This window comes from Candoia aspera, chromosome 2, assembly GCF_035149785.1.
Source record: "Candoia aspera isolate rCanAsp1 chromosome 2, rCanAsp1.hap2, whole genome shotgun sequence".
In the NCBI taxonomy this organism is placed as follows: Eukaryota; Metazoa; Chordata; class Lepidosauria; order Squamata; family Boidae; genus Candoia; species Candoia aspera.
In genome coordinates this window covers 231,272,524-231,291,230 of record NC_086154.1, presented here as the reverse complement: position 1 = coordinate 231,291,230, position 18,707 = coordinate 231,272,524, and the positions used below count along the sequence as shown (strand labels likewise).

Genomic DNA, 18,707 nt, shown 5'->3' with positions numbered 1-18,707 from the left:
GCAGCAGCAGCAGCAGCATGCTATTTCAGTGGCCCAGATGGCTTCTTTTGGCCTGGCTCCAGATAATACTCACACATTTATTTAACAACTTATCTGCAGACTGATTTTTGCCAAGTATTCTACATACATTTGTTTATATTTGGGGTATGTGTTTTAATTACAAAATTTGCTTGAAGTATAAGATAAGTATTGACAAAGATTAGGATTTTTAAAAAATAGTATCTACTTTAATTTCCTGTTTTGTGCTGCTGCATGCCTATACAGAATTACATAAAATTATGTTAATACGGTTGTAGTTTTATTTAATCTTTTGAGACTTTTAAAATGCAATATATTTCAGTAGATGTCATTAAGTGGTTATCATATACACATACAAGTTTTGTAGTATCTATACTGCTACCAGAATAAATTGCTAATTACTGTCATATTTTATAGATTGCTGCTAAGGAGCTGAATATATATTGTCATAAAAATCACAATTTTATGACTGCCAGCATACCAACGCACAGACTGTTTGTTCATGTTCATCGTCTTGTAGCAAAGGGATATAAGGTTTGGTTCTAAAGTTACATAAATAATTCTAGTTTTATATAAGCTCGTTTTTCAGAGTTACATGTTTTCAAATAAATTAAAATATTTCAGACTAAGTTATCTTAACTGGTAGTATTTTGGTGTACTGGTTAAGGCATCAGGCTAGAAACCATGAGTTCTAGTCCTGCCTTAGGCACAAAGCCAGCTGGGTGACTTTGGGCCAGTCACTTTCTCTCAGCCCTAGGAAGCAGGCAATGGCAAACCTTTGCTGAAATCTTGCTGAGAAAACTGCAGGACTAGTCCAGGCAGTCTCTGAGAATCAAACACGATTGAGTTTGGGCGACAATGGGCTATGGCAATGCATGTGCATATGTCACATAATGCTAGATGTAGATTGGGAATACAGATCACATTGCACTAAGCCAGTCATTGTAGTTTATACACTGCATTATGACTAAAATGAACTATGGCTTAGTGGTGTGATGTGTGATCCTAAATGTAATGTCATGATCAGAGGTTGACTACTAAGTCGGACCAAAATGTTATGATTGCCAAGTTATATTTCCAAGGAGGAGGGTCTGCTTCCTGATCATATGTTGTACTATGTAATGTGGTACAAAGTCATAGATCAGTGTTTTTTGGCTGTTCCCTCCAGCTTGGTGTGTACGTGGCTGGTAGAACTTAACTGCATGCAGGAATATGCAGGCATAAATACAGCATGTTTGTGTAGCTGGAACTTGATGCAGGATTGCTAAGATCGTCTGCATCTTTTTGACAGTTGCTCTAGCATCTGGTAGATGCAGAGAAAAGTTGATTGACCTCAGAGCCAGAGAAAGGGGTTCTTAGTTTTACATCTCTACTCTCACCAGATAAGTATGTAGTTAATCCAATTGTTGTGTCCTACCTATCTTTATGGTTGGAGAAGAAGAGTAGGAATAGGACTTTCTCTCTTCCCTTTAAAATTCTTATGCTGAAAGGAAGTTTAGAGCTTGTCTTAACTGGCCAGAGCCTGGATGAGAATTTACTATGGTTCAAGAGGTACAGTCATTTAGATTAAAGACACTGAGGATACAGGGGTGAAAACAGTTCTGGAAACTTAAAGAATTGAGGGAAAAACGGATTGGATTAATGTAAGTATTTGAAGGGTTTTTCAGAAACTAGTTCACTGCACCAAAAATACTAATTTTGTATTGAATATTGAAATTGGTAAATATTTGATATGACTAGTACTTTCAGTATTTCAATAGGCTTTCCTCAGTTGTCTTTGCTTTTTTAATTATTTTCTCTCTTGAATGGTGAGTTGCAGTACATAAAATAGAGAAGAAATCCTTGTTCTTTTGTTTAGACATGGTATTATGTCACGGGTCCACTTTTCCTTAATCCCAGAGGAAAAACACTTGCTGATACACTGAACTGATAGAATTGATTTCCACCAGTCTGTGGAAATCGTTCAATAATATATTTATTTTTATTTAATGTTCGTCAGTGCTTCATGTTCTCTGCTCTTGCAGGTAGGAGTAGTAAAGCAAATGGAAACCGCTGCTTTGAAGTCTGTGGGAGAGAACAAAAGCTCTCTTTTTACCCGAAAATTAACTTCACTATATACAAAATCCACATTCGTAGGAGAAGATATCCTTTTATTAAGGGTGTTGAATTATTTTGATGAGATGGTTCTGCTGCCTCACTTGGGGTGGAGAGGGGAATAGATCTACATGGGGATGGCTGCTATAGACCACTCCTCCCATACTTGGACTGTTTTAGATTCTTTTGCCACTTGGATTTTTTATTTTTTACTCTTATTTATATTATTTATTGCTGTAATTTTATATTGTATATTTTATTCATTGTATTATTGTTGTTTTAATTGATTATTGTAAACCTCACAGAGTCCCCTGATGGGAGGATATGGGGGGGACAAATTGGATAAATAAATAAATAAATAACATTTATTTTCCTATACCTCTTCTTGTTAGTCTGAAATATCCTCTCTTTATCCTTCCAGATATATTTACACTTGCTTCCTCTGTTTTGCCAACAAAATTTCCCAAATTAGGGATGATGGTTTTCCTGTTGTGTTGTTCCATATCTTCAGTAGAATTTTATTATATAGCTTATTTTACAAAACTCATTACATAAATGTGATGTGGTCTTACCTATAATTCTGTTTGCTTCAAAAAGTCTGTCATAGGGCCAAGGGACAAAAATGATTAGGGGGATTAAAATACAATCTACAAAAAGAAAAAATCATTTGGAGATTTTTGGTTCTTTAAAAATCACACAAGGAGCAACATTAGAGATTTGTAAAATAAATGGAGAAGAAAAACATTTTTCTTCTTTCATAATGTAGAACGTCCATCCATCTAATTAGAGAAAGAAGCCTTCACAAAATTGTTGTTTATTCGTTTAGTCGCTTCTGACTCTTCGTGACTTCATGGACCAGCCCATGCCAGAGCTTCCTGTCAGTCGTCAACACCCCCAAAATAGCCTTGTGTAATTGGAATGTTTTCAGACCAGTATACTATAATATTTGGGTTTGTGAGGACTGTGTAGAAAATTAATTTCCTTTAACGCTTGCTACATTTGAATCCCTTGCTGAAATTGGATGATTCAATGGATGCTGAGGAAAACCCATCTAATGTCTGGGATAATTATCTTCTCTGCATTTCTGAAAATAAAGAAAATTTAAACCATAAGAATCACAACATTGTTCTAGGCGTAGTGGTAAGCATTTCTAAAGAGTTTTTTATAATTGTAGCTGTAGAAGTTGTAATTGTTCACAATATATCCAAACTGTACTTTAGTACAAATATTATAATTTGTTCTACTTAGTTCAGCACCAGCAGTGAAAGTGACTTCCTCAGCTGTTGCTTTTCTCTTGGTTCCACAAACTGTCTAAGGGTCAAAGTACCTTTCAGAAGTGGGTTGGCTATAGGGTGGAGGGACTGAAAGGGCTTCTGCCAAATTTTGTGAGCTCTTTCCAAGACCCATGCCCCAAACCGATCCCTTTACCCAATCCTTTAGAAATAGTTTTGGGGAGACTGATAGTGGGAAGAAAGAATGGAAAAACTGCATTCTAACAGATGCTGTGGAGTAGTATAATACTATGGAGTAGTAGGTTCAGTCCAGGTTGGTTTGGTTGGTTTTTTTACATACAGCTTTTATAGATTGGATAAGGGCTAAAGTGTCCCACTGAAACCTTGTTGCTTTCAGCAGAAATGAAGCGGAACTAGCTCAGATCAAACCCAATTTTATATAAATCTTGGGAATTATTAAAGTTTGAAAGTTTATATCAACCTTCCCCAACTGATTTTGCCCCTCCCCTCACATGTTGGATTACAGCAGGACCATTGCCTTAGCTGGCTGGAGGTTCATTTAGGTCATAATTCAATGTATCTGAAGATAGCACATTGAGGAGCACCAAAATTGGATTTAGTTAGTTTTGGGATATCCCAGGATTTTATTCCTTGATCAAACTAATTGAAAGCAGGATCATAAATAAAAAAGATTTTAGTACAAATGTGATATGTGATATGTGATATGAACTGTACCACATGCAGTGATGTTCACTGGTTTAGAAGTTTAAACCATTAATGAAGTCAGCTTAATAATGGTTATTAGTCAGGACAATTGAATGGAACTGCTTGACTGCTACTGTACATACTTCCTACAAATACCTTAAGGCATCTGTATGGCTGAAGAGAAATAATAGCTCCATGATGTGGACATTTTTTTTAGTAAATCAAAACATAATACAATTTACATTCTTTAGAATCATTCTGTATCTATGTTGGTTTATTATACTACAGAGAAGAGAGAAATAAGATGCCTTGGGGTTGTACAGAGTTATTCTATGTGGAAAATAATTTAAGAAGTTGCTGTGTTTTTTCTTTTTCCAGGCTGTCCAGCCTACTACAGGGGAGGTTCTCTTTGACAGTTTTCAAGATTCTGTAGCTCGTTTAGAGATGGAAAATCTAATACTACGTCTGCAGCCAGTTGAGATTATTCTTCCTAGAGATGTGTCAGATCAGACTGAGAAGCTTATAACTAGTATGACCTCTGTATGGTAAGCCTTTGTGTAGTAGAACAGTTTGATACATGGTTGGGACAAGGCTTGCTAAGATCTTTGGACTGAAAAGTTTACCTCTTATATATAAATCTCCCCCATTTTTAATTTTTTAAAAATAATTAAAACCAGATTGAATTTCTGTATGTTATTTCTATCATTAAGATAGCTTGCATTTAAATTTAAATAGGCTTGTGGAGATTAAAATGAAGGAATTACTAAAAATATATTCATATGTAGGCATAGTCTTTACTGGGCATATACGTCTCTGTTCTTGCTTGACAATGTACATCTGGCATTAAAGGAAATTCATAATTCTGAAAAATGAAGAGCAAATTTATAATACTGTACTTTTAAGCTTAAATTAGATTAAATTACAGTTGTATCTATAGGAATGACAGCATTACATGTGTATGTGATTTAAATTAATTGGGAATTTTTTGGAATTGTAGTAACATGAAAATGAATTTGGTCAAGTAGGAAAAAATGGTTAAGAATGCAGTCCTGTATATTGGTATTTGAAAGTACAGATCTTTGAACCTAGCAGGGCTTATTTCTACGCAGGGATGTTTTTATTTATTTATTCGTTAGTTTGTTAAATTTTTATCACCGCCCATCTCCCCCAAAGGGGGACTCTGGGCGGTGTTCAATAAAACATAAATAAAATCAATCAATCAATCTATCTATCTATTTATTTATTAATAAAATAAAATAAAATAAAATAAAATAAAATAAAATAAAATAAAATAAAATTTCTATGCAAGCATATGTAGGATTGAACTGTCAAGTCAGTGCTGGGTTCTGTTCGGTGGGATGTAGCCCTCAGGTCTTGAGCTCCTTTACCCTTACATTAAATAGCACAGTGTTTATTTGAACCTATTTAATATTCTGAAGTTACACTTGATCCATAGGAACCAGTGGCCTCATTAGCTGTTTTGGACAGCAGTTCAGGGTCTAAACAGGGCTAACCCTACCAATATTTAGAACAATGAGTGAATGATAAGCAAATTATTCTTTAATTATTATTTACTGCCTGAAAAAATGTACGTAGGAGTTTCTGATTCTTGTGCCAGACTGTTTTGGCTAAACTTGAGTATTACCCACTGTAATTTGGAAAAAAAAAGGTACAGTATTTTTATATAAATCAAGCAGCTGACTAAAGGTTAGCAAGTATGTAATAAATGTACTGTTCTGACTTTATAGAAAAAGGCAGATTCAGGATATGTTATTTTAAAAAAAATAGTGGTTCTATGAAACCTAATTTTACTATGTAGTTATATTTTCTCTTTTGCAAACATTTGCTTTGACAATGCTTTAATGTTAGTTCCATCATTAGTTCCATCAGTATATTATTTTTAATAACTCCATCAAATTCAATGCAAAACATTGAGAAATGATAACATTCGAATTAGTGTTGCTTTTGAGTTTGATTAAAGTTGTTTTTAAGTAGTTTTTAAAATATGATGGTTCTAAGGCAGTTAGTGAACATTTATGTGAACGTAGTGGACACTTACTCTATTTTGTTGTAGTCCTTTTGTTAAAACACAAAAATTTGGCAATTTTTTACACTAAAAGTGAAACTTGCTCTTTGCTTTAGCTAAAACTTTTCCTCAGCCCTTCTAAATTAACATCAATTGGCTAGGTTTTTAGATTTAATATATTAAATTAAAACAAAAAAACCTTAATTTTTCAAATAGTTTTATAACATTACATAAATAAATGTTTATTGCAACAAATGATTTACCACTAGAGGGTCATATGGTATTTCATTTTGGATAGTCTCTCTGATAGCCCCTTTCTCCTTTTTACTTAATTTCTGTGGGGCACAATCTCCTGAAACTTGTGTATTTTAAAATCCTTGGAAGAAATGTAAGATCTAATTTATTCTAAGGATTTATGATGCACTTTACAAGAACTTTAGTTGAGTGAATTGTGCATTGTCATAAAAATATACAGGTAAAAACAATGTAGAACATTGCAGTGGCAGAACAGGATGAACTGTCAAAAGAAATAAATCTATTATATTTTACTTCATTAGCCAATAGTTTCACTTCTCTGGATTCAGTGATGGTCTGATCAGACAGTATTTTCTTTATGAATTCTTTCATTAGATATATTATGTCTTACTTTGATAAAACTGCAGTTCCTGCTTGAATTAGGCACTGACATAGGTTTCCTCTCTGTTGTCATTTTCAGTTCTCTTGTACTTTAAAGTCTTGTTCAGATTTTTGTGTTACGAAAAGTGAGCAAGTCCTCATATGTACATTACTTGCCCCTTTTTCTTGGTAATAAGTATGATGCTGTACTAGGTTTTTTGGTCTGGAATCTTAATATTTATCCCGATATTTATTTATATAGCTGTTACTTCAAATATAGATAAGCATAATATGGGATAAGATGGGTTCTTCACGAAAGAATAACTCTTGAACATAATGGTTACAAAGTAAAATAAAATATACTGAAGAATTCTTCTGACCCATTAATGAAGACTATCACCACCAATTGTCCAAGTTTTTTTCTCTGTTCTTTTTTCAATATGTTCCTGCCAATATATATATTTTAAATAAGATTTTTTTTTGTTTATATACACATGGCATGTATTTTTTAAATGTTTGCTCCTGAATATATTTATCTTCTTTAGTTCTGTTCATAGCACAGAAGGAATTATTAAAATAGTATGCTATATGTGTATGTAAGCTCTAGTAATACGAGTCAAGGAGCACAGTGAAAACATGGGACCCTAAACCTAGAGGTTTATCTGATTAGTGTTTGCATATATTAAAAGTGACTTGATTATTTTGTAAAACTTCATTGTATCATGTTAATTAAATATAAAGAAGACCAAACTAATGACAACAGGTAGAATAACCAGCCTTTGAATTGGCAATGAAGATATCAATGTGGTGGGTAGCTTCTGCCTTTTAGGATCAACCAGCAACAGTAAAGGCATAAGCAGTCAAGAAATACACCGCAGACTAGCACTTGGTAGAGCAGCCATGAAGTCCTTGGAAAAGATATTCAGATGCTGTGATGTGTCTATACCTACTAAGATCAGAATCATGCAAGCCATTGTATGTATGTATGTATTTAATTTTTATCCTGCCTTTATTATTTTTATAAATAACTCAAGGCTGCGAACATGACTCCCTGTAATACACTATGGAAGCAAAAGTTGGACTTTGAAGAAGCAGGATAGGAAGGGTATTGATGCCTTTGAACTTTGGTGTTGGAGAAGACTCCTGAGAATATTTATTTATTTATTTATTTTATAAATTTATTCACCGCCCAACTCCCCCTCATGGGGGACCCTGGGCGGTTTACAATATCATGGACATCCAAGAAAACAAACCAGTGGATCTGTCAGAACCAAGCTTGCCTCTGACTAAGTAAGTGAAACTATTTCCGAATCAGAATTGGAAACTTACTGGGCTGAAATTGGAGAAATGAAACACCAGCATGACTCAGTAGACCGGGAAGAATCCACAATGCTGATTGGGCGAGATATGGAGGAGGATTTGAATACATCAATCAGCGCGTGGCAGAGATGGGCTAAAAAGTGTGCAAAGGAGAAGGCAGCCTGATTGGCTACAGGAGACTCCAAGCACACGAAAGATCAGGACAAAAGGCAGCCGCGCAGAGAGCGAGTTGCCGGAGACAACCGATCCACTAAGCCTGCAGCTTCAGGAAAAGAGTCCTTACCGGTGTCGGAGTCAGCGTCTGGCCAAGCAGCCTTTGCCTTGCTTCCAGCCGTGAAACTCCACGATCTCCTCAGTAGCGTGGGCAAGACTTGACGTTCCGGCGCCACCATTTGCCTTCAGGCCTGCATGCCTGCACTTTGCATGCTCCGTTGTGTCCAGGAATTTCACACCTATCGTGTTCAGGATCTGAGTGCCAGCTTAGTCCGCGGCTTCCAGCTGAGTCCAGCCTAGTTCCAAGTTCCAAGCCTGGCTCCAAGCCGCCAACTGAGTTGTTTCTTTTGGACCTAGTTCAAATAGGATCTTGATCAAATATTTAATCTTGGTTTCATTTAAGGACCAGACATATATAATTAGTCACTGTTTAGTAATCTTTATCTCTCACATGTGTGAAAGCCAAAAGCCCCGCTTTGCATTGATTGCATTGATATTTTCTGGACTGCTTCGAATTCAGCATAAGCAAAATGTTTAAAATGTCTTTAAAAATCACTAAATCACTAAAAATAATAAACATGGCATGGCACAACTCTTTTTGCATCTGTTAATATATTGTTTTCTACTACAGATTAAGGTTACTATGGTAACTAATCATTTTGGCTGGGTGAAGAGGTTGAATTTAATTGTCCCCTTTACACGTGTTAATGGTTGCGTTGCCTAAGGGAGGAACTTGCCTGAACTTGTTTTAGTTTCAGTTTCCCTTCTGTGTAGGCTTGCAGAGAATATGCAGCTGAGAGAAATCTCTCCTCTCAGCAAACAGCCTTTAAATATGTTTATTTTCTGTAAATAAAATTATTTTTATAGAAATGCCTGGTGTGTGACTTTTCTGATCTCTCCTGGGCCAAATGCTTTCTAGCACTCTGCCAACAGGTTATGGGCCCAGTAAGCAGCCCAGTAAACCCAGTAAGCCCAGTAAAACCCCAGAGAGAATAGAGAGATCAGCAAACTGAAGATCTGTCTGATGAGACAGATGCTTCTCAGGAAAGTGATAGGAGTCAAAATTTAAGCCCTGTATTACCTCGCAGATCTCAGAGAAGTAATAAAGGTGTTCCTCCATCATGTTTTCAGGCTGAAACAGTAAAGGCTTTTCACATATTCACAGAACCTGAGTCTTTAGAACAAGTGAATGCTTTACCACCTGAGATTGCACAAAATTGGCATTCTGCCATGCAACAGGAATTAGCATCCTTGAAAGAAAATAAAACATGGAAACTGGTAAATCTACCTGCCAATGAACGCTGTCTAGGTTGCAGGTGGGTTTTCAAACTGAAAAGGGATGCTGATGGCAAAATCCAAAAATATAAAGCAAGGTTAGTTGCAAAAGGGTTCACTCAAAGGAAAGATTTAGACTTTGGCAAGACTTTTGCATCAGTTACTAAAGGTGAATCAGTTAGATTACTGTTAAAAATTGCTGCACTCAAAGGAATGTCAGTTCACCACTATGACATTCAAACTGCATTTCTCTATGGTGATTTAGACCACAAATTATACATGCAGCAACCCCCTGGCTATGAAAAAGGAGAGAATCTAGTCTGTGAACTGCAGAAGTCAATCTATGGGTTAAAACAAGCTGCTAGATCCTGGAACCAAAAATTAGATGAAAAACTGCAGAATTTTGGTTTTGAAGAAGGAAAAGCAGATCCATGTGTATATATGAAGAAAGACAAACAAGGCTGTATGTATCTATGCATTTATGTTGATGATTTGCTGCTGTTTACATCAACAGAAAAACAAAGGCTTGATTTTGAAGCCTGCATGAAAAGCCATTTCACATTAAAAAACCTTGGAACTGTAACAAATAACCTAGGTTTGAAAATACACAGGGAGAAGGATGGTAGCTTTCTGTTAAACCAAAGGAGAGATAATGTTAAAATATTGTGAATGGAAAGACAGAGTTGTCAAAGAAAATTGGTTTGCATCTTATTCTGTAGTATAAAAAGGGGAGTGTTGATATGTTTTCTACTACAGATTAAGGTTACTATGGTAACTAATCATTTTGACGGATGAAGAGGTTGAATTTAATTGTCCCCTTTTCATGTGTTAATGGTTGAATTGCCTAAGGGAGGAACTTGCCTGAACTTGTTTTAGTTTCAGTTTCCCTTCTGTGTAGGCTTGCAGAGAATATGCAGCTGAGAGAAATCTCTCCTCTCAGCAAACAGCCTTTAAATATGTTTGTTTTCTGTAAATACAATTATTTTTATAGAAATGCCTGGTGTGTGACTTTTCTGATCTCTCCTGGGCCAAATGCTTTCTAGCACTCTGCCAACAGCATCAGCCGAGTAAGCATGTCCTAGCTTCTGAAATCTAGTTGGGGTCAGTACTGGTCGGAAGAGGGAGATAGGGAGATAGTCTAATATCTGACACCATTTGCTTTACAAATTAAAGAAGAGGCTTTTATTTCAATGGTGTGAAAACAAATTAGGTAACAAGATGTTCCTATCTTGAGTCTTTCACATCAGGTTAGTCAAACTAACAAAATAATAGTACAATTAATGTCATTCTTTTAGAAATGTAAATAATGCAGGGCTTAGCTAGAGGAAGGAGAATAACATTTAAAGTCCAAATTCAGAACTTTAAACTTCTCTGGAATTGAATTTGTTGAAAGTGAATCCTTTCAAAATGCATTAAGGAAAGGTCACCTTTCAGACCAACTTGATTTTAAAAGTTTCACTTGGGCAAAATAGTTGTTAATCTTGATGTATTTGTGAATATTGAAGTACAATATGGAGAGCTTTTGGTATTGTTTAGTTGTAACAGCATAGTAAAGTTGAAAATACCTATTTTTTACAGTTTACAAGATGACAGAATACGAATTGAAAGAATGAAAAATGAACATTTTGAATACAGAAGTGCTTTTAAGATGATTACAGATTTCTATGGCAGTCAGATACTTGATGGCACAGGTACCTAATCCAGAAAGTCCTAGAGGTTTATCTGATTAATGTTTGCATATATTAAAGGTGACCTGATTATTTTGTAAAACTTCATTGTGTCATGTTAGCTTGACATAATTTACAAAATATTTGTTTAAATTTACTAAGTTAATACTTTTTAAGAGTAGAGATAGTTATATATTTCTTAAATGTTTTCCTACAGCGGTGTTTTAGTAGCAGAAAAAAGTTTTGTTATTTTCTGTTTCTTTAGAGCCAACAGAAGTTAATTCTTGTTTAGAAATGCCTTAAATCAAAACATAAAGTTAATTCAAAAATTTATCTTTACCCTAGTAATTTGAATAGTATGTTGATCCATATTTTTGAAAAAAGCATCAGCACCAGGAATCCTGTCTTTTAGAAATATTTTTAGAAATCAGCTGTTATGAAATTAATTTGTTAGTATTTTACAGTGAGGTAAACACAGATGAGTTCAATAAAACTTAATCCAAGATAAGGTAAATTTGTAGGATCACAGCTCTTTGGTAGTCCAGAAAATGATGCACAGTTTCTAATAGTCAATAGAGAATTCAAGGATGCAGGAGCCACTGAATTCTATGTGCACTCAGCAGCTATGGATGAGTGGCAGGGAGGAATCTGTAGTTCTTCCAATAAAGTCAGTCGGAAAGTAAGGGATATTTCCATTAGATTTCCTCAGCTTCCATAAACTTTATTGCAGCTAAGCTTACAATTGCTAAGTATGTTTTACACTCTTCCCCAAGATGTGTAGAGGCTTACTATTAAATGTTGTTACTGTTGACATGTCTCCAGTTGCCAATAAAATCAATGTAAATGTGCAGTCCTATTCTTGTCTACTTAAAAATAAGTTCCATTGAATTAAATGGTGTTTAATTACAGGTAAATGGGTATAGGGCTGCAGTTGTAAAATATTTTTATATGGGATATAGAAACAGCAATTTATTATTCTTGTTTGCCTTATTTGTAAACCGCCCAGAGTCGCTTATAATTAATACATCACTATGGGATACTTGCTGTCCTATGCAGACCTATAGGGTAGGTAAAGCAATAGTTTTTAGTAGTGATGATTAAGATGCCACTTCGGAGAACTGGCTGCAAACTGTTTCTGGAAGCTATTATAACTCCAACAAAGTGGATTTTATAAAAAGTTGCAATTTAAGTGCTGAAATATGACTATTTTTTTCCAGGTTGCCAAGCATTGTCCCAGATTTTAAAATTTGATAAGCCAGTGTTGTGCTCCTTGGCTGCTGTAATCTTGTATCTTAAAGAATTCAATTTAGAGAAGATACTCTACAACCCCAGGTAAATAATTTTAACTTTAGATAATTTTAGATAACTCAAATCATTGTTACATTGCTTTACATAATTTGGCAGGTATTTTTTCACAATATAAGTGCACTGTAGTTGTGATATCCAAGTTATCATGAAAAATATATTTAGAAGTAGAAGAATTTTAGAATTGTAAAACTATGTTCCCTACTAATGGCATCAGCAATTCAATTAGGTTAGACATATAGTGTATATATTTATATATATCCCTCAGTGTAATGTGTAAATTATTTTTACAATTTCATGACCACAGTGTTACTGACAAATGATTTCTGAAAATGCTGCCTAGAAAACTGCATGAACTTGCCTATGTAGTTGCAAGGAGTCAAGAATGGCTCAAAGACAAATACACACACACCCCATTTCTAGTCCTTATACGCGATCCCACAGTATGTCAGAAAAAGCAATAGTAAAAAAATATTAAAAAGTAATGAAAACAAAAGCAACATTATAATAGAGAAATGAAAGTATTACTTAAGGCATTATTACATAGGTCATAGGGTAAATATTCAGCCAAACTGCTGAAGTGAAACAAAAGCACAAGATCTTTTACTACGTAGACTATAATAATGAACTTAGTAGGAAAGGTTCTACAATTGGCTACAGAGCTAACTAATTTTTGGAAAATAGCCAGATGAGTCTGCTGCTTCTAATGCTGCAGAATTCAAGTGGCATATGTGCTGGCAAAACCTCACATTCATCTTTATTTGCTTCTCAGGACCAATGAAAAGGCTTTAATTTCTTCTCCCTGTCCCAGATTCTCAAATTTAGCTGAGTGCAAGCTTATGATTTAGAGGGAAAATTTGCTGAAGTCCCAAGGACAGAAAGGACTACTGACTATAAAAGGACTTCCTGTTAACACTTGGTTGGCCAGCAAGACATTTCTGAGTTCTGGAAGGTTCTCTATCTTAGGGTGTCCTTAGGTCAGTCTTCTTTTCCTCTTTAGTCATGAGTTTCCTGGCTTTGCCTTTTAACTCTTGGTTTCTGATTTTAGGTTCACAGTTCCTTTGACCCAGCTTGAATGTAGCTTAGGAATTGATTGTCTTCAATTCCATATGAAGTATATTAGCTCAGTCAACTCCTCTATGAGGCTGTTTAAATTTACTGTGAAAATGAAACTCAAGAAATGTATAGGAGACAGGAAACATGACATGACACCTCCCAAAAAAGTAAAGAAAGTTACTAGCATTGTTGAATTTTGCAAATTTTAGCATGAATTTAAAATTATAAATATTAATGTTTTTTTAATGTCAGTAAAATGAATCACATGTTCTTTGATGGCTATTTCTCCTACTCTGAGTTTAATGCTTTTTTCTTGTGACATATAAAGTTAAGGGGCTTTTATTTAGAGTGCCAATGGTTTTTTGTATCTTTACTATAAATGATTTTTTTTTCTTTAAGTAATTTTAAAAAGTTATCAAGTGAAGATGAATATATGACACTAAATGGAGCTACATTAAAGAATCTTGAAATCTTGCAGAATCAAGTAAGGAAGAATTATTCATCTTATGTATTTATGTACTTTGTGAATTAAAGCTTTACATTAAATCATTTTTTCCCAGTTTTTCTGGTCTGTATATACATGTCACCCATTTTTCAGTTAAGTAAAATTTAATCAAATGCTTCACCCTAGAAGCAGGTAATTCTTAAATATATGTATGTTCTGATCAGTCAGCCCTAAAGCCCATGTATTACTTAGGCCATTAAGAAGGAATCAGAAAAAGAAAGGTGTAAGTTCATATACAGTAAATTCTCAGTTTAATGGACCATTCAGGAGAAGCGGCTGAATATTAAACTCAAAACATCTGTTAAATCTGAATGTCTGTAATTTGCATCAATATAAATATACAAATGATATAGATTATATCATTTGCATAATTATGTCATTTGGGACTACATGACAGAAGTCCTGCAAAATCTTCAATGGATATCTAGAAAATTAAGATTTTGCTGTATTTTAATAATTTCCACTAATTCGCTTGGTAGAGAGTTTGGGCCTGTGGATCTAAATTTTCTCTTCCCACTCCTCACATTCCTTAACAATACCATGTTAACATTTAAAAATAGTCTGTATTTCAATTATTGAGTGACTTAATAAGAAACAGCACTTTCAGCAATCACATTCAGTATGACTTGGGGGTGATCTTGGCAGGCAATTACTTGTTTTTGTTTTTCTTTGAGCCTGCATTCATAGTATTTGAAGAAATATAATTCTATTCATGGGACACCTCTCCATCTCAAAGTCTAGTAGGAGGCATCAATTAGTAGTAATAGATGGAGGAATCTTGATCCACTGCATAGGCTTGATCCACTGCATAGGCTGGATATTCACAGTGGAGTTACTTTTCTGAAATGACTGTAATTTAAGTTCAAGTATATATTTGAGTAGAAGACTGAGTGTTAGCAAAGTACAAGATTCAGCTTGATGAGACTTGATTCAGAAAAGAGGTAGATTTTCCTTGAACTGATTAGGAGGATGAATCTGAGGTACGATTTGAAAACTGAAGGAGTTTTTCATTACCTATTAAGTAAAATTTAAAAATTAATTAGCTATAATTTATTTAGAAATTAGACATGAATAGCTATAATTATGTTTTTACTTTTTTAACAGAGTTATATGAAACATGTAGGAATTGTAGAGGAAGGATCAGAAAGTAAATGAATGGATTGGAAATGAAAAGATTTAGAAAGAGAATTGAAAAACTGGATTAGGGATTGGTTCAATGGGTAAGCAACCAGAAGGGGTTAAATGTGCATTCATTTCACCAATATTCCCCAAAGTGTTCCTGTTCAGATTAAGGAGAATAGACTAACAAAAAGACTTGGGCAAAATATTTCATAAGATTTTACCTTCTAACCTTTACTGGGTTTCATGTATTGAAACAATAAAGAGCATTGTTCAGATAATCTGGCAGTCCCAAAAAGCATACATGATTTATGGTAGAATCAGCAGTACAATGGTCAAGTCACAAATTTAAGGGTCAGAATCAAGGTTCAGCACTTGTACAGTCTATGTTCTCTCAGAGGCTGAGAAATCTGGACAGAGCAGAGTTCTGCATCAATCTACCATACATGTTCCAGTGCTTTACTTTCCTTACAAAGAGACCTTTATACTTGAAACTCCTGGCCTCTACTGAGTACAACTGGCACTGATCAGAAGTGATTACTCATGCTGAAGTACCTGGGAACTTTATTCCTAAGGTGGGCTTCCAAGCAATCAAGCACTTCTTTGTCTCTCTGCTCTTTAGCAATGGTGTCATCATTCTTTGGGCTTTGAAGCTCTGTCTCTGTGTTGGATCCTAGGCCTGGACTAGTTGGAAATAGTGGAGCATGGTTCTACAGAGCTGTGCCATGGAACTACTGAATTAGACATGCAAGATTCAGTACACAGCTCCTGGTCTCCCCTCTCCTGACAAAATGAACTGAGTGGATGATGAACTGTGACACCCTCTTCTAAAACAGTCTAATTAGAGAGTCTTGGTTAAACATTTTCTTGGATTAGAAGTGAGACATGTTAGTCATTTTCATCTCTATGTCTATCCTAATGATTTGCATATAATGAAAAAGCAAAAGTGCTGTTGTTGTTGTTATTTAGATATACTGTTTGCAGTTCTGTGAAGAAATTATTCCCAGAGCTTTTGGAATATTTACTATTTATTTATAAATGTATAAATACTTAATATTTATAATTTTATGGTGGAAAATTGGAAACCTATTGCTTTAAGAATATTGCTGGGCTTCTCCTGTCATTAGGTTGCAGTCATAGATGATGGGAATATGTAGAACTAATAGAGACAGCATGAAAGAACTCTTGGAGTCATATTTTATCCAGACTTTTTAAAATATATAAAGTATCACTAGTATTACTCTTTTCAAGTGTATAACCAGTGTAAACTATTTTTAGGGGAGCTAAAAAGAAACCAGGAAATAATATTTTTGGAAGCAGATGTTTAACTATTGGGTTGCATGATTTTTGATTCTGTTAATGTTTGATATGTCTAAAAAATATTTATTTCTACCATGTATTCATCCCTCCAGAATTAACAATTTGAGTTGATTTCTATTTTACATTATTCATATTTTATATTGAACTTGTGCTCTGATTTGTTAATTAAAATGCCCATAATTATTTTAGACTGATAGGAAAACAAAAGGCAGCCTGTTCTGGATCTTGGATCATACAAAAACTTCATTTGGACGACGAAAACTAAAGAAGTGGGTGACGCAACCTCTCTTGAAATCCAGGTATTTACAAATAGCTGATATGGATCAGCTCAAATGTACTTAACTTTTGAGTACCATTCTTTTTGTCTCTTATTTTGTAAGAAGCTTGGTGAGTTGAGCTCTACAAGCTTAGAGAAACAAGTCTTGGCATTCAAACCAACTCTGTCACTCAGTCTTTCTTATCAGAAAGAGAATTTCCAACAATCTTATTAGTGTATGAATGTGTTTTGATTACCTCCTTTAAAAATATAATGATACTGTTTCACCATTTTTTATTATTTATATTTTACTCTTAACAGAGAGTTGGGCAGTAGCAGTCAGAAAACTGCATGAAGTATTTTTGTAATAAATTTTCATATATACTTCCTCAAAGAAAGTTCCATTGAGGCTGCTTCCCTAATATAAGTGTGTGTCAGGGTGATGGAATGTAAACCTGGTTTTTGGGCATGAACACATCCTTAAGGAAGAGAGTTCAGTGCCTGATGGTTGGTGTTTGATGGCTAAATTTCCAAACGTGGAATGTTACGTAAAATACTGACCTGTCAGCAATTTATTTACAGTAACATATCAAGAAAAGCTGATTTTCCCCCCTAATCAGTGTGTATTCAACCAGCTTCCTCTCCTAACATATTATGATGAATTACTGTGGTTGCAGCTAAATGTGCTATAATTGTAGTTCAGAATCATTATAAAACCATGCTGGATGGCTCATCTCTTCCCAAGAGGAATATCTATGACTAAAGCCTCGTCTAGATACAATAGTAATGTTGCTGAGAATTTGTAAAAAGAAATAGTTTAAAGACATCTGAGGAAAATGTGTGAGTGGATTCTTAACTGATGAAAGAAAGGCCAATATATCAATATGATCCAGTTGCTGATCCAGTGTTGGACTGAGCTTACCCAGACCAAGGATTTAATACTTTTCCATGGTCAAATGTACTGATTTTTAGATCAGCAATTAGTATCATACAAACTTTTGATGTAGAAGCAGAGTTGGGGTAGCTATGATGCTAAAAGATATTAGAAATAATGGCATCTTATAATAGCGTGGCTATGGATTTAATTACATATGGGTGAACCTCTTCTTTTTCTAGGCACTGTAAACATATTACTTAGTAAACGAGCAATAAATATGCTCTCATATATGAAGATACTGGTAATCCAGCACATAAAGGGAGGCAAAACATGGATATGGTCTTTAGGGTCTTTAGGGGCAATATGAATGTCTGGGGAAGGGATGAGAGGGATAGCAAAAGAGAAGGCATGCTTCCATGACCCCTGTAGCTGGCACCCCCTGAACTATTGGGATGTGGACAGAGCCCCTCCTGCTTGACCCTATTGGATAGGCAGATGTTACTGTTCTAGAATAGAGATCTGAAGAGCCATTTAAAAAAAATGTATTTCAGACATTTCATCTCACTAGCTGAGGGAGATGAACTAGTTCAGAGAAGGCAGTACAGATTTTCATAGTTATGGAATGAGCTTTATATACAATAAATGTTTCATTGTCTTCCATAAGCAATGTAAAAACACATTTTAGAAGGCATTTGGCTGGTCTGTTGTGTTGCCTTTACGGACCTTCAGTGTTGCCAATTTAATATTGTGATGTTGCTGGCATAAAGTCATATAATCTGTTGTAATAGAAGTGATATGGGAGCAATGAAATCCTATTCTAGGTAATGTATTAAATAGCCTATGCAATATAATTCTACCTGAACTATAGGACTGAATCCAGCAGTACAGGAATACAAAACTAGAAGAGGAAAAGCTTGACTAGAAGATTATTTTTATAAAAAGAACAAGGAAGTGCACTGGATGGTGACCTATAAAGGGTCTTTTTGTTCAGTACAGAATGAATGAAGAAACAAACATGTATCCCATGTTGTATAGAACCATTGATATAAGAAACAAAAGAACATTTAGGACTCTGAATTAGTGCTAACTTCCTAGGACACATGT

General features: G+C 34.8%; 1 protein-coding gene across 1 annotated transcript in view; it reads left to right on the top strand.

Moving 5' to 3' along the window:
• Nucleotides 1-18,707, top strand: part of MSH3 (mutS homolog 3) — a 61,376-nt gene that overhangs the window by 5,951 nt on the left and 36,718 nt on the right. The window contains exons 5-12 of the mRNA XM_063295480.1: nt 436-552; nt 2,043-2,160; nt 3,110-3,252; nt 4,428-4,594; nt 11,077-11,189; nt 12,383-12,497; nt 13,926-14,010; nt 16,660-16,769. Of these exons, the coding sequence (XP_063151550.1) occupies nt 436-552; nt 2,043-2,160; nt 3,110-3,252; nt 4,428-4,594; nt 11,077-11,189; nt 12,383-12,497; nt 13,926-14,010; nt 16,660-16,769 (968 nt within the window). The remainder of the gene's footprint in view (nt 1-435; nt 553-2,042; nt 2,161-3,109; nt 3,253-4,427; nt 4,595-11,076; nt 11,190-12,382; nt 12,498-13,925; nt 14,011-16,659; nt 16,770-18,707) is intronic.